Here is a 24,932-nt window from a genome sequence, read left to right on the forward strand (position 1 = left end):
AATCGGCCACTAGTTGGCGCTAACTCAAAAGGGAAGCTCAAAAATTCACGAAAATTGTTGGGTATATGTAGCATGACATGCTGATGAAGCATGAAAAGTTTTATGGAGATCGGAGTATAGGGGGCGCTATAAGTGTTAAAAAGCTTTGAAAACCATGTATTCCCTATGGTGAATCTCTGTAATCACCTGGGGTTAAAACAGCCACATAATATGCATATATTATGATAGATCTTCTCATACTGAACAACTTTGCCTCTATAACCAATACTGTCAATCAAATCTTTATTTTAATAATCACAATTATGTTAAAAACCTCGTTTTGCAAACTAGTCCTTGGTTTTTCTTGCCTGATCGGAACCAAACCACAGCAGTATGATTCTCTGGACTCTCCTGATCAATAGTTATCAAAAACATGTTGACCTTTACACTTTGGGTAGCTATAAAAGGATCATTTAGAGAATAGCTGTGGTAAAACATGCTAAAAAGCCTATTAATCCTGAACGAAAACTCAAAACTTCACAAAAATAGGTGGTGTGTGTGTGTGTGTGTGTGTCTCTGTCTGTCTGTTTGTCATGCTAGCAAACAGCACTTCCAACATGCTACACATGCTAGCAGTGATTAGCTAAGTGTTAAATCAGGCAAATAACATAGTAAGAACTCTATAAACATTATAGTAACCATCAGTGACAGTTAACAACTGCCTAGCAACACCATAACAACCATCAAGAACAACCTAGCAACCACCTAGCAACATGTTTATCAAGTTAGCAAAGTAAAATAGTTATTTTGTCATACAATTGATTAATATTGTTCTATAATTCATATTTAGATTTTATAAAGTCACTACTATAATATTTATAATCATATTTTGTCAGTTAATCATTTCATTTCACCTGATATCTCTCAAATTCATTCAGTGCTTAAAAACCTTCCATGCAAAAGGCGTCAAATGCTTAAAGACCTTAAATGGCTTGAACCCCGCTAAATGCTGCTCGCAGCTTTAATTATTATTATTATTCTCCCCTAAAACGCATCGTGCAGACCAAACCGTAAGGGCTAGAGACTTGACACTTTGCCACATGGTAGCCCAAAAATCGAGGAGAGCTTATCAAATTATGACCCCGATTGGCCAATAGGGGGCGCTACAGCAATCAAAAGCGCAAAATGGCTCATAACTCCTAAACCGTTTAGTCCACACTCAAGTGCCTTATATCATTGGAAAGCTGAGACCATGGCGAACAAAACGTATATCTCCGATTTTATTTCCGTCTGGAAAAATTTTCCGCCATTTTGAATTTTGTCGAAAAACTACTTTTGCGAACTAGTCCCTGGTTTTTTGACCGATCAGAACCAAACCAGTGCCAAAATGTTTTCTGTAGTCTGAATATCAATATTCATTGAAAAAAAGTTGAAATTTCGATTCACGGAAGATAAGGGGATTCAAAATGGACGCTCAGGGCGGAGCCTATTTTACTAAAAAGACTATAACTCAATAATTAAATGAGATATCTTCACCAAACTTGGTACACATGTGTATAGGCTCAGTTTGAGGTCACGATAAAAAAATCGCGACGATTGGCCACTTGGTGGCGCTATAATGTGAAAAAAACCTGCAAATAGCTATAACCATGCGACTGCTACTCCGATTTATCTGAAAATTGGTATGCAGTGTCTTGGCCCAAGGTAGCATGTATTTCCCTGAGGATATTGGCGTATCTCAAAAAACATGGCCGCCATCGGCCAATGAAGTTTGAGCACCTATTAGACAAGGTTATCGGAGGCGGATCGGAACGAAACTCGGTGGGCATGTTTGACTCATGGTCCTAGAGGTCTGTAAGAATTTTGAAAGAAATCAGCCACTAGTTGGCGCTAACGAGTTTTATGGCTCTGTAATCACGTGGTGTAGCATACATCGGCAAAATATGCATATCATTTGATAGATCTCCTCATGCTGAACAACTTTGCCTCTAGAACCATTGCTGTCAATCAAATCGTTAATTAAATATTTGCAATTATGTTAAAAACCTACTTTTGCGAACTAGTCCCTGGTTTTTTGCCCGACCGGAACAAAACCAGTCTAGGACAATTCTATACACTCTCTAGATAAATATTCATTGAAAAAAAGTTGAACTTTTGCATTTGGATGGCTATATCAGGGCCAATTAGAAAAGAAGCGTGGCAAAATATACTCAAAAGCCTATAAATCCTAAGGGAAAACTCAAAACTTCACGAAAATTGTTGGGTATATGTGGCATACCATGCTGATGAAGCATGCAACGTTTTACAAAGATCGGAGTATAGGTGGCGCTATAACTGTTAAAAAGCTTTAAAAACCATGCATTTCCTATGGTAAATTGCCCATATTGGCTGTAAATGGACTTTTCCATCTATTATTTTAGTGTTTAAAATCTTGCTAAATAAAACTTAATGTCTTTAATGCCTATGTGCTTAAAAGGCCTTAAAGGCTTGAACCCCGCTAAATGCTGCTTGCAGCTTTAATTATTATTATTATTATTCTCCGATAAAACGCGTTATGCAGCCCAAACCGTAAGGGCTAGAGACTTGAAAATTTACCCGAAGGTAGTCCAAAAATCGAGGAGAGGTTATCAAAATATGAGCCCAATCGGCCAATAGGTGGCGCTATAGCGCAAAAAACCAAAAAATTTTACATTTGTGAGCTTTTCTCATAAACCGGTGGTCGTAGACTCGAATGATTTATACTTTTGAAATCCTTGGGCCAAGACGAAAAAACTGTAAGCGGGAATTTTTTTGTTTCGTCTTAAAATGTCCGCCATTTTGGAGTATGTCTGAAACCTATTTTTGAGAACTAGTCCCTGGTTTTTTGACCGATCGGAACCAAACCAGTGTCAAAATGTTCTCTGGTGGCTAATTATCAATAGTTATCAAAAAAAAGTTGAAATTTCGATTCATTTTTGCTAATTGGCTTCAAAATGGACGTTCAGGGCGGAGCCTATTTTGCTAAAAAGGCTATAACTCAAGAAGGAAATGAGATATCGTCACCAAACTTGGTACACATGTGTATCGGCTCAATTTGAGGTCACGATAAAAAAATTGCGACGATTGGCCACTTGGTGGCGCTATAATGTGACAAAAACATGAAAAGGGCTATAACCACGCGACCGCTAGTCCGATTGACTTGAAAATTGGTATGCAGTGTCTTGGTCCAAGGCCCCATGTATGTCTATGAGGACATTGGTGTATCTCAAAAAACATGGCCGCCATCAGCCAATGAATTTTGAGCACCTTTTAGATGGGGTTAACAGAGGTCGATCGGAACGAAACTCATTGGACATGTTTGACTCATGGTCCTAGAGGTCTGTAAGAATTTTGAAAGAAATCGGCCACTAGTTGGCGCTAACCCAAAAGGGAAGCTCAAAAATTCACGAAAATTGTTGGGTATATGTGGCATGACATGCTGATGAATCATGCAAAGTTTTAAAGAGATCGGACTATAGGTGGCGCTATAACTGTTAAAAAGCTTTAAAAACCATGCATTTCCTATGGTAAATTGCCTATATTGGCTGTGAATGGACTTTTCCATCTATTATTTCAGTGTTTAAAATCTTGCTAAATAAAACTTAATGTCTTTAATGCCTATGTGCTTTAAAGGCCTTAAAGGCTTGAACCCCGCTAAATGCTGCTTGCAGCTTTAATTATTATTATTATTCTGCCGTAAAACTCATCGTGCAGACCAAACCGTAAGGGCTAGAGACTTGAAACTTGGCCAATAGGTAGTCCAAAAATCGAGGAGAGGTTATCAAATTATGAGCCAGATTGGCCAATAGGTGGCGCTACAGCAACCAAAAACGCGAAATGGCTCATAACTCTTAAATCGTTCGTCCAAAGGGTCAAGTGTCTTATATCATTGGAAAGCTGAGACCTTGCCGAACAAAACGTATATCTCCGATTTCATTTCCGGTATGCAAATTTTTCCGCCATTTTGAATTTTGTCAAAAACCTACTTTTGCGAACTAGTCCCTGGTTTTTTGACATATCGGAACCAAACCAGTGCCAAAATGTTCTCTCTAGTCTGAATATCAATAATTATCAAAAAAAAGTTGAAATTTTGACTCATGGACGAAAAGGGGCGTGGAAATGTACATTTAAGGCGGAGCCTATTTTACTAAAGAGGCTATAACTCAAGAAGGAAATGAGATATCTTCACCAAACTTGGTACGCATGTGTATGGGCTCATTCTGAGGTCAGGATAAAAAAAATGTGAAGATTGACCACTTGGTGGCGCTATAATGTGGAAAAAACATGAAATTAGCTATAACCACGCGACCGCTAGTCCGATTGACCTGAAAATTGGTATGCCGTGTCTTGGCCCAAGCTACCATGTATGTGTATGAGGACATTGGTGTGTCTCAAAAAACATGGCGGCCATAGACCAATGAATTTTGAGCACCTATTAGACAAGGTTAATGGAGGCCGATCGGAATGAAACTCAGTTGGCATGTTTGACTCATGGTCCTAGAGGTTTGTAAGAATTTTGAAAGAAATCGGCCACTAGTTGGCGCTAACGAGTTTTATGGCTCTGAAATCATGTGGTGTTGCACATATCCATGAAATATGCATATCATATGATAGATCTCCTCATGTTGAACAACTTTGCCTCTAGAACCATTGCTGTCAATAAAATCATTAATTAAATTTTCGTAATTATGTTAAAAACCTACTTTTGCGAACTAGTCCCTGGTTTTTTACCCAATTGGAACCAAACCAGTCTAGGACAATTCTATAGACACTCCAGGTCAATAATTATTGAAAAAAAGTTGAACTTTTGCATTTGGATGGCTATAACAGGGCCATTTAGAAAAGAGGCGTGGCAAAATACACTTAAAAGCCTATAAATCCTAAAGGGAAACTCAAAACTTCACGAAAATTATTGGGTATATGTGGCATAACATGTTGAAGACACATGCAAAGTTTTATGGAGATCGGAGTATAGGGGGCGCTATAAGTGTTAAAAAGCTTTGAAAACCATGTATTCCCTATGGTGAATTGCCTGTATTGGCTGTAAATGGTATTTTCCATCTCGTTAATCAGGTGGGGTTAAAACAGCCACATAATATGCATATATTATGATAGATCTTCTCATACTGAACAACTTTGCCTCTATAACCAATACTGTCAATCAAATCTTTATTTAAATATTCACAATTATGTTAAAAACCTTGTTTTGCAAACTAGTCCTTGGTTTTTCTTGCCTGATCGGAACCAAACCACAGCAGTATGATTCTCTGAACTCTCCTGATCAATAGTTATCAAAAACATGTTGACCTTTACACTTTGGGTAGCTATAACAGGATCATTTAGAGAATAGGTGTGGTAAAACATGCTCAAAAGCCTATTAATCCTGAACGAAAACTCAAAACTTCACAAAAATAGGTGGTGTGTGTGTGTGTGTGTGTGTGTGTGTGTGTGTGTGTGTGTGTGTGTGTGTGTGTGTGTGTGTGTGTGTGTGTGTGTGTGTGCGTGTGTCTGTCTGTTTGTCATTCGAGCAAACAGCACTTCCAACATGCTACACATGCTAGCAGTGATTAGCTAAGTGTTAAATCAGGCAAAGAACATAGTAAGAACTCTATAAACATTATAGTAACCATCTGTGACAGCTAACAACTGCCTAGCAACACCATAACAACCATCAAGAACAACCTAGCAACCACCTAGCAACATGTTTATCATGTTAGCAAAGTAAAATAGTAATTTTGTCATACAATTGATTAATATTGTTCTATAATTCATATTTAGACTTTATAAAGTCACTACTATAATATTTATAATCATATTTTGTCAGTTAATCATTTCATTTTACCTGATATCTCTCAAATTCATTCAGTGCTTAAAAACCTTCCATGCAAAAGGCGTCAAATGCTTAAAGACCTTAAATGGCTTGAACCCCGCTAAATGCTGCTCGCAGCTTTAATTATTATTATTATTATTATTATTCTCCGCTAAAACGCATCGTGCAGACCAAACCGTAAAGCGTGGAACTTTGAAACTTTACCCGAAGGTAGTCCTCAATTTGGGGAGAACCTCAGAAAGTATGACCCCGATTGGCCAATAGGTGGCGCTACAGCGACCAAAAGCGCGAAATGGGTCATAACTCCTAAACCCTTTGGTCCACAATCAAGTGTCTTATATCATTGGAAAGCTGAGTCCTTGTTGAACAAAACGTATATCTCCGATTTCATTTCCGTCATGAAAATTTTTCCGCCATTTTGAATTTTGTTGAAAAACTACTTTTGCGAACTAGTCCCTGGTTTTTTGACCGATTGAAACCAAACCAGTGGCAAAATGTTCTCTGTAGTCTGACTATCAATATTCATTGAGAAAAAGTTGAAATTTCGATTCACGGTTGCTAAGGGGTGGAAAAAGAATGTTGTGGGCGGAGCCTATTTTACTAAAAAGGCTATAACTCAAGAAGGAAATGAGCTATCTTCACCAAACTTGGTAAACATGTGTATGGGCTCATTCTTTGGGCACGATAAAAATATTGCGACGATTGGCCACTTGGTGGCGCTATAATGTGAAAAAAACATGTAAATAGCTATAACCACACGACCGCTAGTCCGATTGACCTGAAAATTGGTATGCAGTGTCTTGGTCCAAGGCACCATGTATTTCTATGAGGACATTGCCGTATCTAAAAAAAACATGGCCGCCATCGGCCAATGAAGTTTGAGCACCTATTAGATGGGGTTAACAGAGGTCGATCGGAACGAAACTCGGTGGGCATGTTTGACTCATGGTCCTAGAGGTCTGTAAGAATTTTTAAAGAAATCGGCCACTAGTTGGCGCTAACTCAAAAGGGAAGCTCAAAAATTCATGAAAATTGTTGGGTATATGTGGCATATAATGCTGATGAAGCATGCAAAGTTTTAAAGAGATTGGACTATAGGTGGCGCTATAACTGTTAAAAAGCTATAAAAACCATGCATTTCCTATGTTAAATTGCCTATATTGACTGTAAATGGACTTTTCCATCTATTATTTTAGTGTTTAAAATCTTGCTAAATAAAACTTAATGACTTTAATGCCTATGTGCTTAAAAGGCCTTAAAGGCTTGAACCCCGCTAAATGCTGCTTGCAGCTTTAATTATTATTATTATTATTATTCTCCGCTAAAACGCATCGTGCAGCCCAAACCGTAAAGCGTGGAACTTTGAAACTTTGTCAGATGGTAGTCCTCAATTTGGGGAGAACCTCAGAAAGTATGACCCCGATTGGCCAATAGGTGGCGCTACAGCAACCAAATGCGCAAAAAGGGTCATAACTCCTAAACCCTTTGGTCCACAATCAAGTGTCTTATATCATTGGAAAGCTGAGTCCTTGGCGAACAAAACGTATATCTCCGATTTCATTTCCGTCATGAAAATTTTTTCGCCATTTTGAATTTTGTCGAAAAACTACTTTTGCGAACTAGTCCCTGGATTTTTGACCGATCGAAACCAAACCAGTGGCAAAATGTTCTCTGTAGTCTGAATATCAATATTCATTGAGAAAAAGTTGAAATTTCGATTCACGGTTGCTAAGGGGTGGAAAAAGAATGTTGTGGGCGGAGCCTATTTTACTAAAAAGGCTATAACTCAAGAAGGAAATGAGATATCTTCACCAAACTTGGTAGACATGTGTATGGGCTCATTCTTTGGTCTCGATAAAAAAATCGCGACGATTGACCACTTGGTGGCGCTATAATGTTAAAAAAAAATGAAAAGGGCTATAACCACGTGACCACTAGTCCGATTGACTTGAAAATTGGTAGGCAGTGTCTTGGTCCAAGGCACCATGTATGTCTATGAGGACATTGGTGTATCTAAAAAAACATGGCCGCCATCGGCCAATGAAGTTTGAGCACCTATTAGATGGGGTTAACAGAGGTCGATCGGAACGAAACTCGGTGGGCATGTTTGACTCATGGTCCTAGAGGTCTGTAAGAATTTTGAAAGAAATCGGCCACTAGTTGGCGCTAACTCAAAAGGGAAGCTCAAAAATTCACGAAAATTGTTGGGTATATGTGGCATAACATGCTGATGAAGCATGCAAAGTTTTAAAGAGATTGGACTATAGGTGGCGCTATAACTGTTAAAAAGCTATAAGAACCATGCATTTCCTATGTTAAATTGCCTATATTGACTGTAAATGGACTTTTCCATCTATTATTTTAGTGTTTAAAATCTTGCTAAATAAAACTTAATGACTTTAATGCCTATGTGCTTAAAAGGCCTTAAAGGCTTGAACCCCGCTAAATGCTGCTTGCAGCTTTAATTATTATTATTATTCTCCGGTAAAACGCATCGTGCAGCCAAAACCGTAAGGGCTGGAGCGTTGAAACTTTGTCAGATGGTAGTCCTCACTCTGGGAAGACCCTCAGAAGGTATGACCCCGATTGGCCAATAGGTGGCGCTACAGCAACCAAAAGCGCGAAATGGCTCATAACTCCTAAACCGTTTAGTCCACACTCAAGTGCCTTATATCATTGGAAAGCTGAGACCATGGCGAACAAAACGTATATCTCCGATTTTATTTCCGTCTGGAAAAATTTTCCGCCATTTTGAATTTTGTCGAAAAACTACTTTTGCGAACTAGTCCCTGGTTTTTTGACCGATCGGAACCAAACCAGTGCCAAAATGTTTTCTGTAGTCTGAATATCAATATTCATTGAAAAAAAGTTGAAATTTCGATTCACGGAAGATAAGGGGATTCAAAATGGACGCTCAGGGCGGAGCCTATATTACTAAAAAAGACTATAACTCAATAATTAAATGAGATATCTTCACCAAACTTGGTACATATGTGTATGGGCTCAATTTGAGGTCACGATAAAAAAATCGCGACGATTGGCCACTTGGTGGTGCTATAATGTGAAAAAAACCTGCAAATAGCTATAACCATGCGACTGCTACTCCGATTTACCTGAAAATTGGTATGCAGTGTCTTGGCCCAAGGTAGCATGTATGTCCCTGAGGATATTGGCGTATCTCAAAAAACATGGCCGCCATCGGCCAATGAAGTTTGAGCACCTATTAGACAAGGTTATCGTGGGCCGATCGGAACGAAACTCGGTGGGCATGTTTGACTCATGGTCCTAGAGGTCTGTAAGAATTTTGAAAGAAATCGGCCACTAGTTGGCGCTAACAAGTTTTATGGCTCTGTAATCATGTGGTGTTGCACACATCGGCAAAATATGCATATCATTTGATAGATCTCCTCATGCTGAACAACTTTGCCTCTAGAACTTTTGCTGTCAATCAAATCATTAATTAAATATTTGCAATTATGTTAAAAACCTACTTTTGCGAACTAGTCCCTGGTTTTTTGCCCAATCAGAACCAAACCAGTCTATGACAATTCTATAGACTCTCTAGATAAATATTCATTGAAAAAAAGTTGAACTTTTGCATTTGGATGGCTATAACAGGGCCAATTAGAAAAGAAGCGTGGCAAAATATACTTAAAAGCCTATAAATCCTAAGGGAAAACTCAAAACTTCACGAAAATTGTTGGGTATATGTGGCATACCATGCTGATGAAGCATGCAACGTTTTACAAAGATCGGAGTATAGGTGGCGCTATAAGTGTTAAAAAGCTTTAAAAACCATGCATTTCCTATGGTAAATTGCCCATATTGGCTGTAAATGGACTTTTCCATCTATTATTTTAGTGGTTAAAATCTTGCTAAATAAAACTTAATGTCTTTAATGCCTATGTGCTTAAAAGGCCTTAAAGGCTTGAACCCCGCTAAATGCTGCTTGCAGCTTTAATTATTATTATTATTATTATTATTATTATTCATTGTTTTTTTGTCATTCTGTTATGTTGGGCAATAGATACACATCTAAGTAATAAAATCAATTTGTGTAAAGATTTAAAAGTCCTTTCTATTTTTTTTTCATTGAAGTAACATGAAATAATGCTTCAGAAGTTTAAGAGTACCACAATGAGTACTGAATTATAAATTATTTAAAAGTTTATGCAGTACAGTAATTAACTGAAACCACTGCTGCCAGTTATCAACTGCAATGCCTGATTTACGGTATAAACTGGCAGCACTGTTGCCAGTTAGTCACTGTATTGGTATAGACACATTAATATACTGCCAACAGTGTTGCCAGTTATTCACTGTAATAGATTCTTTACAGTAACTAGCTGCCAACAGTGTTGCCAGTATTTTACTTATAAAAAACCTGGTAAGGTTTAACAGTGTGGTTCAGCTGTGTTTGATCAGGATTGACTCTACAAGACACTGTGACAACCCGTTTTAAAGCCCAAATTATGTCTGGTGTGGGATATTATGCCATCGTTGATCCAACTCAAACTCTAACTACACAAATTAAAACAAAGAGGTGGATATCACAAATCTAGTCCCAAAAACAAATAAAAATATACAAAGAATGACCTTTGTTGGTTCTAATGATGAAATATCCCTCACTGAACAGTATCACTTACTGTAGTTTCTCCAGTTTACAGATTGGATCCTTCAGCAGATCAGAGAGAAGCTTCACTCCTGAATCCCCTGGTTTATTATTGTTCAGATTGAGTTCTCTCAGATGTGATGGGTTTGATATCAGTGCTAAAGCCAGAGCAGCACAACCTTCCTCTCCAATACTGCAGTCATACAACCTACAGAGAAGAAGCACTCAGTGCGCATGTACAGCTTAACACACACACACATTAATTAAGCTGTACTGCTGTTTAAAAAGTGAATGCAATATTTTTGTGTATTTGTCATTAAATAATTTATATATATATATATATATATATATAAAATAGAGATTCATTTAATAATGTAATAAAATATCACTCACTGTAGTTTCTCTAGTTTACAGTGTGGATCTTCCAGTAAAACAGACAAAAGCTTCACTGCTGAATATCCTGGTTTATTAGAGTTCAGATTGAGTTCTCTCAGATGTGACGGGTTAGATATCAGGGCTGGAAACAGAGCAGCACAACCTTCCTCCCGAATATTGCAGTTACACAACCTGCAGAAACATTTGTATTACATTTCTAATTATTTATATTGAGCTAACACACAAAATCAGAACATAACAAAATTCAGAAATTGTAAAAAAAGCTGGATTGAAACACACTTCGCAATAGAGTGCATCAGTGCTGCCCACTTTTTTCAGCGCAGATTTATTTTTCCCATAGGAATTTAAAATAGCCTTCGTTACAAGTATTAAAAGCCATGAACCAAACCAACAAGCTAAGGGGAGAATACAACATTTTATTTGAAGCAAAAGTATTTGAAATACTATCTTGAATACATAATAAAGAGATCTTTCGCTGCGTTTTGCTTGTCTAAACTCTCTGATTAATGCAATTAATTGGTATGCAGCATCATAGGTGATGTAGTTAATGTATCATTCCAACATCATAGATAATTAAGTTTGCAACGGTTTATAAGTTATCATTAACATCAACTTCCTTATAGAGAAAATTAATGAGTTTTTACATCTGGAACCCGATTATTGCACTCTATTTAAAAAAAGGCATCAACATTGATGTGCACTGCCACTTATACTTATACAAAGGATCTTACTTCAATATCTCCAGTTTACATTGAGGCATCTTCAGTCCCGCAGATAAAAGCTGTACTCCTGAAGCCTGGAGGTTGTTGTCACTGAGGTCCAGCTCTTTCAGACGTGAGGAGTTTGAGCTGAGCGCAGAGGCCAGGGTTGAACAGATTTGATCTGTGAGATTACAACCCCTCAAACTGGGAGAGAAAGAACATTTCTGTGCTGTTATCTCAACTATAGCTTTACACTGAGACTAACTTTAACCAGTTCAAATGTCATACTACTTTCTGACCCTCAGACTATTTAAAGCTGGGCTTATAAAAAGTGTTCTAATAAATACATTTGCTAAAAATAATTTTAATTTTACTATTATTATATTAAAATGTACTGCATGTAATGTGGACTAAGATTGCAATTGTGGAGTCATAATTTTAGATTTATGTTACTTTTTTACCTTTTAATGTGTCCTTAGGAAGCAATTATTTATAAAAACTATTTCCTTAAAAAATTTTATAAGGAAAAATAGAAAAATTATTTGCTTGAATTCAAAATTCAAAAATTCAATTCAGTCCAATTTGGAAAACAAATCTTTGATACACCAAGGGAAGAATCTGAATTAACAATTCAATGCCCAAATGTATTTGAACGGATATAAAAAGTTTGACTTAACAATTTGACAATTAAAATACAACAGTAAATATGAATTATATTATATCTAATATACAATGTGTTCATTTTAATACCACTTAATTTCTAAACTATAAATTGCCATGAGACAATAATGATAAAAAAATCTGGAAATTGTTTTATAATTTTTGTACTATTAGAACAATAGAAAATTAGAAAATATCTAAATATCAATGAGATACTAATAAAGTTTTATTCATATTTTGTAAATTTTAAAAACATTTATTTTAGATTATTTTAACTTTTTATCTTTTTGTTGTAGTTTTGTCATTTTATTAGTGTTACAAAAGTAACTCTATTAAGCTGTCACAGTGTTTTCTAGCCTGGGTAAACCCAGACAACTTAGTAAGTAGTCTGGCAAAGCGCTCATTCAAACCCATTTCTAATCCTTCGAAATTGCAGCCAATCAGAAACGTTGCTTAACACGATGACAGCACAGTGATGTGAAGCAGATTTTGTAAATTACAAAGATGGATCATCACTCGTTCGAATCAGCTATCGTGTCAGTTTATAGCAATTGAAACTTTTCCTTTTCGTTAAAACCCGAGCAAAGAACAACACTGGGCTCCAGATGTGGATTACACCGGCTACTGATGAGGAGGATGAGGAGTGTGATTATACACACACACACACACACACACACACACACACACACACACACACACACACACACCCACCTCTGGATCTGGCCTTTCTGTGCTTTTTTCCTCATACTAGACCTGGTAGTCATTTAAAAATTGTAAATATCTGTAAATAAATAACTAGCATAACTATGCTCAAGTCTGGAAATGTTCTAACACACATCTGCAATGACTGAATTTGATTAAAGTTTGTGAGACACAATTTTCCAAAGACTCATCAATATTATTTTATTCTCAAAATATAGCAAATCGCGTTCTAATCGCAATACAAATGCCTTACAACGGGGGGAAAAGCGATCAGAGTTTGATGTTGTCTGTTCCACCGAGTGGTGGCGGACACCAGCTATTATCATATTTCTTTTACAACAATGGCAAAAGTCTTCAGAAGCCATTGCAAAATCTTCCTGGAAATCACAAACAGAGAATTGCTGTCTCTGATGTTTCTCCGTCGCCCTGCATACATCACCGTCGATTGGTGATGCCCCCTTTTGAAATGATTTGTCTATGAAGCCTTGCCAGACCATAACCTGTCCATTTGATCAAGTGTCCGCTAAGTTTACTGTAATTCTTTATTCTAGCAACTAAATACTTTGATATACTCACTCCGCTTTCCTGGAAGCTTTGACCACCGGCAGCAGCCTCAGGAGGCACTCCTCTGATAGATCATATTGCCTCAGTTCAAACTCATCCAGGTCCTCTGTGGAGTTCAGCAGAACGAACACCAGCGCCGACCACTGGGCCGGAGTTAGCTGGACTCCGGCGAGACGATGGCTGCTTGTGCTGCGGCTCAGGTATGTTTGGACCTCCTGGAGCAGGGAATGATCATTCAGCTCATTCAGACAATGAAACAGGTTAATGGACTTCTCCGGGGAAGGATTGTCTCGGATTTTACTCTTGATGTACTCAACCGTCTCCAGCTTGCAACAGGAGCTTCCTCTCGGCGTGAATAACCCCCGCAGGAGAGTCTGATTGGACTCCAGAGAAAGCCCCAGAAGGAAGCGGAGGAAGATATCTAGGTGTCCGTTCTCACTCTGCAAGGCCCTGTCCACTTCGCTCTTCATGAAATCCGTCACTGAGCCCTGATTCTTGTCCTGAGCGAAGGTAAGGAACTTGTACAAAGCGGCGAAAAACTCTTGAACGCTCAGATGCACGAAGCTAAACACCTTCTCCAACTGTAGCCCCAACTCTTCTCTGAATATCTGGGTACAAACTCCAGAGTGCACGGACGCTTCTTGGACATCGATGCCACACAGTTTCAGATCGTCCTCGTAGAAGATCAGGTTCCCCTTTTCCAGTTGTTCAAAAGCCAGTTTCCCAAGCGACAGGATGCTTTTTCTGACCTCCTCAAGATCACATTTCCCACCATACTTCTGGGTCTTCATTTTGGTTTGGACGATCAGCAGGTGTGCAAACATTTGAGTGAGAGTCTTGGGAATCTCCGCACCATCTGCGTCGCCAATCCTCTCCAGAACAGTGGCGGAAATCCAACAGAACACTGGGATGCGGCACATGACGTGCAGGCTCCTCAACGATTGGACATGTGCGATGATCCTACTGGCCAGGCGTGGATCTTTTATCCTTTTCCGAAAGTACTCCACTTTCTGAGGGTCTCTGAACCCTTGGACCTCCGTGATCTGGTCAACACAATCCGGTGGAATCTGATTGGCTGCAGCTGGTCGCGTGGTGATCCAGAGATGAGCAAAAGGAAGCAGGTTTCCTCTAATGAGGTTGGTCAGCAGCACGTCGACCGAAGCCGATTCGTTCACATCCCACAATATCTCATTATTTTGGAAATCCAGAGGAAGACGCCACTCATCCAGACCGTCAAAGATGAAGATTGTTTTGAAGTCGTTAAACTCGATCGGTTTAATTTCTGCGAAAAAAAAGCGGAGAAGCTCCATCAGACTCACTCGTTTCTCCTTCATCAAATTCAGGTCTCGGAAAGGAAGTGGAAATATGAAGTGAACATCCTGATTGGCTTTTCCTTCCACCCAATCTAGGATGAACTTCTGCACAGAAGCGGTTTTTCCAATCCCAGCGACTCCTTTGGTCAGAACCGTCCTGTTGGCCTTGGCTCGTCCAGGTAAGGGTTTGAAGATGTCATTACATCTGATGGGTGTCTCTAGACCAATGGACGACGAGGTCTCGATCTGTCTCACCTCATGCTCATCTCCAGTCCCTGCCTCTGTGATGTAAAGCTCTGTGTAGATATTGTTTAGAAATGTCACTTTTCCTCCATTGGAGACTCCTTCGCTGATTCTCTGAAATTTCTGTTTCAGTCTGGACTTCAACTGTTGCTGACTCACTGAGATCAGCTCTGCAAAATGCAATAAAAACAAGGTTTTTTGTTGAAATTGCTGTAAGTCGACTCTTCAATCAATCAATCAATCAATCAATCAATCAATCATCTTTATTTATATCGCTCTTCTCGAACGGCGATTGTGTCAGAGCAGCTTCAGTGTTAAACAGGACAATACTGCAGCAGAATTAGATTTGGCTGTACAGTCGTTCTGGAGTAAACAGTGATGTTATCAGCTTATTTTAATTTATCAGAGAGAGACAATGTTGGCAGATCAGGATTAGAGTTTATAGAATTAAATAAAACCTCATTCATTAATGTTATTTGTATATTCAGTTGAATAATTTCATCATAATTTTAGTGTCCCCAACTGCCCTTACGAAACAAAAATATTTTGCAATGTATTTGAAAATATCATGCAATATATTCACATATATGGGATTTAATATTTCCAATATATTGCAATATATTGAAAGCGGCAATCATTTGTATATTTTGCAATATATTGCATGAATATATAATATATTTTATAATGCCATCAATATATTATTCCATATATTAAAATATATTTCAAGAAAATATATTGGTAAATATATTTTCCTTTCGTAAGGGTGAGCAAACCCAAATATACAATTCATAGTCTGTTTGATGCTGGCACAAGTAGAAATAAACTTGTTATTGAACTAGAATAAGCAAAGTTATTGCTCACTGAACAAAGCAACATTCTTCATAATAATAATCATCAAAATGAATTGAAAATCTGTGAACAAATTGACTCAAAATTTAAAAAGTTGGTTGACACAAAAAGGAAAATTCTATCAATAAGATATTAGTGTTGAAATCCGATGGCTCAGAAAGGCCTTCATTGACACCAATGTCATTTCCTCTCTCAAGACCCATAAAGGCACTAAAGACGTCGTTACAAAGCCCATCTCACTACAGCGGCTCTACAATCATTGATGAAGAGGCCAGAATAGAGTTAGTGCGCAAAAAACACTAAATAACGACTTATAGAGTGATGGCCGATTTCAGAACAAAGCTTCGAACCGTTATGAGTCAGTGGGCCCTATCTTGCACCCAGCGCAAATGACTTTGTACACCGCCGCATGTGTCATTCCTATTTTGCACCCGCGCAAAGCGCGCTTTTCCCTCCACAGAAGCACGTCGCTAAACTATTGAATGAACTTGCGCTCCCTGGGCGGTTCAGTGCAAAAAAGGAGGCGTGTTCCGGCGCAAACAATCCCTGGAGCTATTTTGCTGTTCCATTAAACAGTTGCGCCACTGACCAGAAAAAACCTAGTCTAAAGTCAGCGGCGCGTTGCGCGTTGTTCATTATGCTATTTTAAGGGCGCATGCTTGACCATAATGTATAGCGTGCACAATGCGCATATTTGCTCATGTAATCTACACAGATGCAACAGTTATTTTTTGGCTAATTGTAGTAATTAAGGATTAGACCTGTTTGCTCAATAGTGGCAAGACATATATGTATATAAGGACATCTGACAAATTGGTTTGTCCGTCAAGAACCAGGAAAAAAAATCGACTGAAAAACTGAAAAAACTGTTTAACCGACGCCTGTTTAACCAACGCTCTTTCGGGTGTGTTTCTCCCATCCCCATACAACACAACTTCTCTGTCTTTCACTGCTCTTAGAAGAACATCAGTCACGTCGGCTGTGAACCGCTCCTGGCGTGCGCCTGGTAAATACGCCATAATAATAGCGACCCATAATGGAACTTGCGCAGCTGCTTTTAAAGGGAATGTTGGATGCCGCTCTGATTGGTTTATTCACATTACGCCCAAACCACACCTATGAATAATGAAGCTACTTCAGACCAACCCATTTCAGATTTGCGCCGGGCGCAAGAGCCATTTATCCCGCCGGGGAAATAACAACAGCGCCGAGACCCGCCCACAAAGTTACTTGCGCTTCGGGCTTTGACACTTGCGTTTCAGATCGTTAAAATAGGGCCCAGTGAATCGATTCATGATTCGGATCGCCAAAGTCTCGTGATTTCAGCAGTTTGACACACGATCCGAATCATGACTCAATTCACTGACTCATAACGGTCAACGAAGGCCTTTCTGAGCCATCGGATTTCAACACTAATATCTTCATCTGTGTGTGAAGATGAGCGGAGGTCTGACGGCTGGCCAACCACAGGAGGAATTAATCACACTATTTACACTACTGGCTGAACTAACCCTTTAAACCCTATTAAGTGTACTGTATCATACTCTATTTGATACGCAAAGGCCTCTAAACCATCAAAACCTTTGAAAAACCTCTCGCACAGAATCTACAACATGCTACAGCACAAAGGTAGTTTCGAATGGGTCTCGTACTGGTCTGTAGCGTGTTAGCGAGGTCTGTCTGGTTCATCTTCCGCAGAACGTGAAGTGACATCTTCAGCACGCCCTCGCTCACTGGGCTCTGACCCTCATCCTCCGCCTCCTCTCTCGCTGAGCATGCTGGGAAATCTGGCCTCAGCAGTCTCTTGAACCTTCTCAGCTCTTTCTTCATCAAAGAAATGTTTGTGTCCTCAAGCTCCTGAAATCAGAAACCACTGCGATTTTGTTGATTTGCCTCAACAAATCAACTCATTACAAGAACCATATGTGAAGATGGCACGCATTTAGTCTTTAATTGCTTGTTAAAGCAACTCAAACACAAAAGATGACGCATTTACATTACATTCAATCAAGGCGCTGAAAACACTGGATCATAAGCTACTCACATGTAATTAAACACAGTGCTGTACTTCACTCTGAAATATGCAGCGCAAACTTTTATTTAATTAAATCGCAGCCTTTGAAATTTCCCAATTGCACTAAAGCCACATCGCAGCCATGCAGTCCTGATGTAAACAGATCCAGGCTAATATTCAGTCAAGAGGCCGATAATTCCTGTAGTATTTGAACAAACACTCACCCCAAAAATGGCATCCAGAGACATCTTATCATATGAGGATTCAGATCCCTCCTGTTTGTTTCTGGAGCTGAACAGGGAAATATTTACTCAAGCATATAATACGTGACAGTAAATACCCTGAGTGTGTCCATTCCTCAGGGACAAGTACATGAGCAACATTAAAGTTTTTGACCAGGTAAAATTAGTGTTTTCTTACAGTACTAATGAGATATTTTAATTAAAGTATATTACAACGTTTTCATTTAGCAACTAAATAATCATATTAACATACTAACGGTCAAAAATAGCATTATATGACCCCTTTAAAGACAGATGAACATGAAAAACAGCATCATAGGTGCTCTTTAAATAGCCAGTAATGTTCTCTGATAATCAACATGCTTCATCCACGAGGCGTTCCTCACCTCCGTTTAGCGGAGCTGACTTTAGGTGGAGGATCCATCGAGGCGTCGGACACACAGCTCTCAGCTGAAGGCGAGACGGGTCTCCTTTAAAACATCCAACAAACAGAAGAGAAGTCATGAGTGCCAATGGCAGGTTTCCAATTGCAAAAACTGAGCAGATGCCATGAGTTCAACGAGTCACTACATCTCATTTGAAGTATTTATGCCGTTATATTATGATTTAGATGATGCTCAAAAAATGCAAACTTTGTTTGCATATTTTGTCTAAAGGTTCAATAAATTTCACTAAATTATCTGACTATTATTTTATATGTCAGGGTCTACAGGGTTAATCAATGCTGATATGAAACGCAATCACAGATGTTGTGTAACTAAAATAATGTTTACTCAGATCCACAGAGAATTGTTTGTGCTTTATATATATATATATATATATATATATATATATATATATATATATATATATATATATTAGGGCTGGGACTTTAACGCGTTAATTAATTACGCAAAAAAAACAATAATTTTAACCACACTTATTTTTGCACCGCGGAACGTTTTTCAATGAATGAGTTTTGACGGAGCGATTATACTGGTGCTCACGAGTCACGACAACAACAAACCGCAGTGAACATGAATAAAGAAGCTGCTGAGACCGCTTCGCTCGGCCCCGTGGATGGGAAATTTTGTTTTAAAAAACAAAAGGATGGAAGCGTCGATAAGGGCACGGTTGTGTGCGAGCGATACAGCAAGGAGTTAGCGTATCACCGCAGAACATCGAGACTCAAATTTGTTTCGAATGGCCTGTATGCCAAAGCTAGCTACTGCTTTGTTTGCTTTTCCGGCATCACCCATTATTCAGATGTTGAATTTCAGCTTGTTTTTAACGTCATAAGTGGTTTGTTAAACATGCTGCATAAACAAGCTTATGTTTATTGCTTGGAAGTTCGGTCCGGTTAGCTCCACGTAACGCTAGGCCGATGTTATTTATCTATATGTCAGTGGCACTAACGTTTTCAGCTCCGAAACTCACAGGATATTCTTATATCACGATGACCTTTTATATATCAAAGGCTGAATGAAAACACATGACCCCTTTCCTCTCCAATAGTCGATGTCAGTCATATTCATACGGCGTTCCTCACCTCCGTTTAGCGGAGCTGAATTTAGGTGGAGGATCCATCGAGGCGTCGGACACACAGCTCCCAGCTGAAGGCGAGACGGGTCTCCTTTAAAACATCCAGAAAAACAGCAGCAGTTTCATACTGTTGCTATTTGTGAGTAAAACATAACTTAACCTCTTACACTCAGGGCCATTTTTTGGGATTTCCGCCTGGATTTGGCCGACCCAAACTGAAAAGCCTCCCATACACACACACACACACACACACACACAGTGGTCTAGGTTCAAAATGTTGGTGTCATTTTACAGGAAACCCTTTAAAGTTACATAAAACACTGCTAAAAGTCATAAACATGTGAGTATATGTTGTCTAAGCTGTAATAACCCCCCCCAAAAAGTAGGCGCTTTTTGATTTTTTTTTTTTACAAATTAATTTGTGAAAGTGTGTAACTCAGGCCCTGTGTGCTCTAGGACCCTGCAGACACTTTGGGCTGTTTCCACTAAATTACAGAAAATAGAGGAAAAAAGAAGTTTGTCAACGGCGACCAAAGGAACCGAAACTCCACAGAGAAGTGTTGGTGTTTTTATCTACTTGACTAGTCTCCATAAGCCTTGTTTAATCATATTTATGGAGTGATAAGCACGAGGCGTTCCTCACCTCCGTTTAGCGGAGCTGACTTTAGGTGGAGGATCCATCGAGGCGTCGGACACACAGCTCTCAGCCGAAGGCGAGACGGGTCTCCTTTAAAACATCCAGAAAAACAGCAGCAGCTTACTTTTACTTTTTGAGTCATTCATCCAGTTTTTAAGTTATGTTTTACTCACAAATAGCAAATTATGGGTAATAAATCATGAAGAACATTCAGTTATTGAAACTTTTTTTTTAATGATTTATAATTATTTCATGTAATTATTTGAAAATGAGCAGCTTATCGACTATCACACGGCAAAAATGCTCTTCTTCCTCAGTATTTCTGTCTTGTTTCCAGTCTAAACATTCTTGAAACAAAAAGTATTTACTAGACAAGCAAAAGTAATTGTCTTGTTTTGGGAAAAATAACTCAAAATGAAGAGAGTTTTTGCTTAAAATAAGATAAATAATCTGCCAATGGGGTGAGATCAATAATCTTAACTCAAACGGAAAACAAGATTATCTTTCTCACCCCATTGGCAGATTATTTATCTTATAAAACACTTAATTTTGAGATTAAGTTAAATTACTTTTGCTTGTCTAGTAAATGTTTCTTAATGTAAGAGTGTTTAGATGCTTGGACTGGAAACGAGACAGGAATACTGAGTAAGAAGAGCGTTGTGCGCAGTGAGCTCTTTGATCACGAGAGGGGCCGAACCAAACCAAAGTAGTTGAATATCAGCCACAGTTTAAAGGGGAAAGAGTGCAAATTAAACCCTGAGTGAAAGAAAAGCTTCTTCGAGTCATGCTGCGATACTACTCTGCGAACAAATCAATTTTACACTGACAATTTTTGTCGTACATTTATAAAACTCAAGACAAACTTTGAAGCTGGCTGGAGAAAGTCGGACCAGAAAGTTTGAAGAAGTTTTTCAGTTTAAAGTTTTGATGGATGGATGGATTAAATAACATGTTCTAGCACATTGTTACCATTAATATTATTTTAGTATCACTGTGATACTATTATAGTTTTTGTTCATATTTTGAATTAGATTTTATTTTTTAATTAATTTTGTTGCATATGTTTTTTTTATATCGCTAAAAGTGTTTAAAATTTCAAAAAGAAAAAAAGATTATTTTTCTCACCCCATTGGCAGATTATTTATCTTATTTTAAGCAAAAACTCTCTTCATTTTGAGTTATTTTCCCCAAAACAAGACAATTACTTTTGCTTGTCTAGTAAATGTTTCTTAATGTAAGAATCTTTAGATGTTTGGACTCGAAACAAGACAAAAATACTGAGGAAGAAGAGCATTTTTTTGCGGTGTAATATACACCATATCTCCAGAAGTGTTGTGCCGCCTCTACACACACCTGAGCTCCCCATTGTTAACCCGTGGGGTTTAATCTGGAGTCGGCCCACCCTCTCTAACAGCTCCAGCTCTTCTGGGAAGGCTTTCCTCAAGGTTTAGGAGTGTGTTTATGGGGATTTTTGCCCATTCTTCTAGAAGCTCATTTGTGAGGTCAGGCACTGATGTTGGATGAGAAGGCCTGGCTCTCAGTCTCCGCTCTAATTCATCCCAAAGCTGTTCTATCGGGTTGAGCTCAGGACTCTGTGCAGGCCAGTCCAGTTCCTCCACACCAAACTCCTCATCCATGTCTTTATGGAGCGACGCTTTGTGCACTGGAGCGCAGTCATGCTGGGACAGGAAGGGGCCGTCCACAAACTGATCCCACAAAGTCGGGAGCATGAAAAGTTCCAAAATGTCTTGGTGAAGCATTAAGAGTTCCTTTCACTGGAACTAAGAGGCCAAGCCCTGAAAAACAACCCCACCCCATAATCCCCCCTCCACCAAACTTTACACTTGGCACAATGCAGTCAGGCGAGTCCCTTTCTCCTGGCGACGGCCAAACCCAGACTCGTCCATGTGATTGTCAGCCTGAAGCGTGATTGGTCGCTCAGAGAACACGTCTCACTGCTCTAGAGTCCAGTGGCGGCTGCTTTACTCCACTGCATCCCACGCTTTGCATTGCTCTTGGTGATGTAAGGCTTGGATGAGCTGCTCGGCCATGGAAACCCATTCCATGAAGCTCTCTCCGCTGTTCTTGAGCTCATCTGAAGGCCACAGAAGGCTGGAGGTCTGGAGCTGTTGACTCTGCAGAAAGTTGGAGACTTCTGTGCACTGTGACCCTCAGCATGCGCTGACCCCGCTCTGGGATTTTCTGTGGCCTAACACTATGATGCTGTTGTTTCCAATTGTGTCACTTGATTTCGCTTGTTGCTTTGCATGATAGACAGCTGGACGGATGTAAGGTGTTAGGTTAGACAGGAGTTCATCTTTCGGAGAGCAGTGTAGTCGGTGTCCAGGACTGATGTGATTGTGTAAATTACATTTGGAAATGAATTAATACCTAAAATTAAGGTTCATGGTAGCCATTCCTGGATTTTGATGAAATGCACACACTTTTCACACCCTAGAAAGTCACACACTCCCGCAGACGACGGAGACCTTTAACATGTTGGTGTAAGATTACATTTTGTGAATTGTAAACAAGTATAAAGTCAGATTCTTACTACTGGTCAATGTGGTGATCTCTCAGTGATGTGATGATTTATGAGTGTGTGTTCTCACCTCTGTCTGGAGTCCATGGTTCCATTTAGACTGCACACACACACACCTGTGGACAAACCAACACACATCAGCTCAGTGCTTTCGCTAACAGTGCCTGACTATAAACGTAACACAGCTGATTGATCTTCTTCTGTATTTTAGGCAGTCCCACAGGTTTGGAAGGACAGGAGCGTGAGTAACTGCTGACTGCGGTACATTTACTTCACGCACCCTGGCTCAGAGTCACCAGCGCTTTACTGGGGTCAGTTGCCCCTGGACATCAGAGTCACCAGCGCTTTACTGGGGTCAGTTGCCCCTGGACATCAGAGTCACCAGCGCTTTACTGGGGTCAGTTGCCCCCGGACATCAGAGTCACCAGCGCTTTACTGGGGTCAGTTGCCCCCGGACATCAGAGTCACCAGCGCTTTACTGGGGTCAGTTGCCCCCGGACATCAGAGTCACCAGCGCTTCACTGGGGTCAGTTGCCCCCGGACATCAGAGTCACCAGCGCTTCACTGGGGTCAGTTGCCCCTGGACATCAGAGTCACCAGCGCTTCACTGGGGTCAGTTGCCCCTGGACATCAGAGTCACCAGCGCTTCACTGGGGTCAGTTGCCCCTGGACATCAGAGTCACCAGCGCTTCACTGGGGTCAGTTGCCCCTGGACATCAGAGTCACCAGCGCTTTACTGGGGTCAGTTGCCCCTGGACATCAGAGTCACCAGCGCTTTACTGGGGTCAGTTGCCCCTGGACATCAGAGTCACCAGCGCTTTACTGGGGTCAGTTGCCCCCGGACATCAGAGTCACCAGCGCTTTACTGGGGTCAGTTGCCCCCGGACATCAGAGTCACCAGCGCTTTACTGGGGTCAGTTGCCCCCGGACATCAGAGTCACCAGCGCTTCACTGGGGTCAGTTGCCCCCGGACATCAGAGTCACCAGCGCTTCACTGGGGTCAGTTGCCCCCGGACATCAGAGTCACCAGCGCTTCACTGGGGTCAGTTGCCCCTGGACATCAGAGTCACCAGCGCTTCACTGGGGTCAGTTGCCCCTGGACATCAGAGTCACCAGCGCTTCACTGGGGTCAGTTGCCCCTGGACATCAGAGTCACCAGCGCTTCACTGGGGTCAGTTGCCCCTGGACATCAGAGTCACCAGCGCTTTACTGGGGTCAGTTGCCCCTGGACATCAGAGTCACCAGCGCTTTACTGGGGTCAGTTGCCCCTGGACATCAGAGTCACCAGCGCTTTACTGGGGTCAGTTGCCCCTGGACATCAGAGTCACCAGCGCTCTACTGGGGTCAGTTGCCCCTGGACATCAGAGTCACCAGCGCTTTACTGGGGTCAGTTGCCCCTGGACATCAGAGTCACCAGCGCTTTACTGGGGTCAGTTGCCCCTGGACATCAGAGTCACCAGCGCTTTACTGGGGTCAGTTGCCCCTGGACATCAGAGTCACCAGCGCTTTACTGGGGTCAGTTGCCCCTGGACATCAGAGTCACCAGCGCTTCACTGGGGTCAGTTGCCCCTGGACATCAGAGTCACCAGTGCTTCACTGGGGTCAGTTGCCCCTGGACATCAGAGTCACCAGCGCTTCACTGGGGTCAGTTGCCCCTGGACATCAGAGTCACCAGCGCTTTACTGGGATCAGTTGCCCCTGGACATCAGAGTCACCAGCGCTTTACTGGGGTCAGTTGCCCCTGGACATCAGAGTCACCAGCGCTTTACTGGGGTCAGTTGCCCCTGGACATCAGAGTCACCAGCGCTTTACTGGGGTCAGTTGCCCCTTGACATCAGAGTCACCAGCGCTTCACTGGGGTCAGTTGCCCCTGGACATCAGAGTCACCAGCGCTTCACTGGGGTCAGTTGCCCCTGGACATCAGAGTCACCAGCGCTTCACTGGGGTCAGTTGCCCCTGGACATCAGAGTCACCAGCGCTTCACTGGGGTCAGTTGCCCCTGGACATCAGAGTCACCAGCGCTTCACTGGGGTCAGTTGCCCCTGGACATCAGAGTCACCAGCGCTTTACTGGGGTCAGTTGCCCCTGGACATCAGAGTCACCAGCGCT

General features: G+C 40.6%; 1 protein-coding gene across 7 annotated transcripts in view; it reads right to left on the bottom strand.

Annotated features, from left to right (window-relative positions):
* Positions 1-22,939, bottom strand: part of si:ch73-168d20.1 (NLR family CARD domain-containing protein 3) — a 43,498-nt gene extending 20,559 nt beyond the window's left edge. For 3 of the 7 annotated variants that reach the window (XM_067445334.1, XM_067445328.1, XM_067445335.1), the window contains exons 1-10: positions 22,894-22,933; positions 20,288-20,371; positions 19,652-19,735; positions 18,510-18,593; positions 18,106-18,172; positions 17,520-17,724; positions 13,475-15,188; positions 11,567-11,740; positions 10,833-11,006; positions 10,474-10,647 (exon numbers count right to left, since the gene is read on the bottom strand). In XM_067445334.1, the coding sequence (XP_067301435.1) occupies positions 10,474-10,647; positions 10,833-11,006; positions 11,567-11,740; positions 13,475-15,188; positions 17,520-17,724; positions 18,106-18,172; positions 18,510-18,593; positions 19,652-19,735; positions 20,288-20,371; positions 22,894-22,910 (2,777 nt within the window). In that variant the 5' untranslated portion in view covers positions 22,911-22,933. Of the gene's footprint in view, positions 1-10,473; positions 10,648-10,832; positions 11,007-11,566; positions 11,741-13,474; positions 15,189-17,519; positions 17,725-18,105; positions 18,173-18,509; positions 18,594-19,651; positions 19,736-20,287; positions 20,372-22,835 lie in introns of all 7 variants that reach the window. The other 4 variants (XM_067445329.1, XM_067445333.1, XM_067445330.1 and 1 more) reach the window with 4 other exon arrangements.
* Between the last annotated feature and the right edge of the window lie 1,993 nt (positions 22,940-24,932).

Source organism: Pseudorasbora parva, chromosome 6 (genome assembly GCF_024679245.1).
Source record: "Pseudorasbora parva isolate DD20220531a chromosome 6, ASM2467924v1, whole genome shotgun sequence".
Lineage (NCBI taxonomy): Eukaryota > Metazoa > Chordata > Actinopteri > Cypriniformes > Gobionidae > Pseudorasbora > Pseudorasbora parva.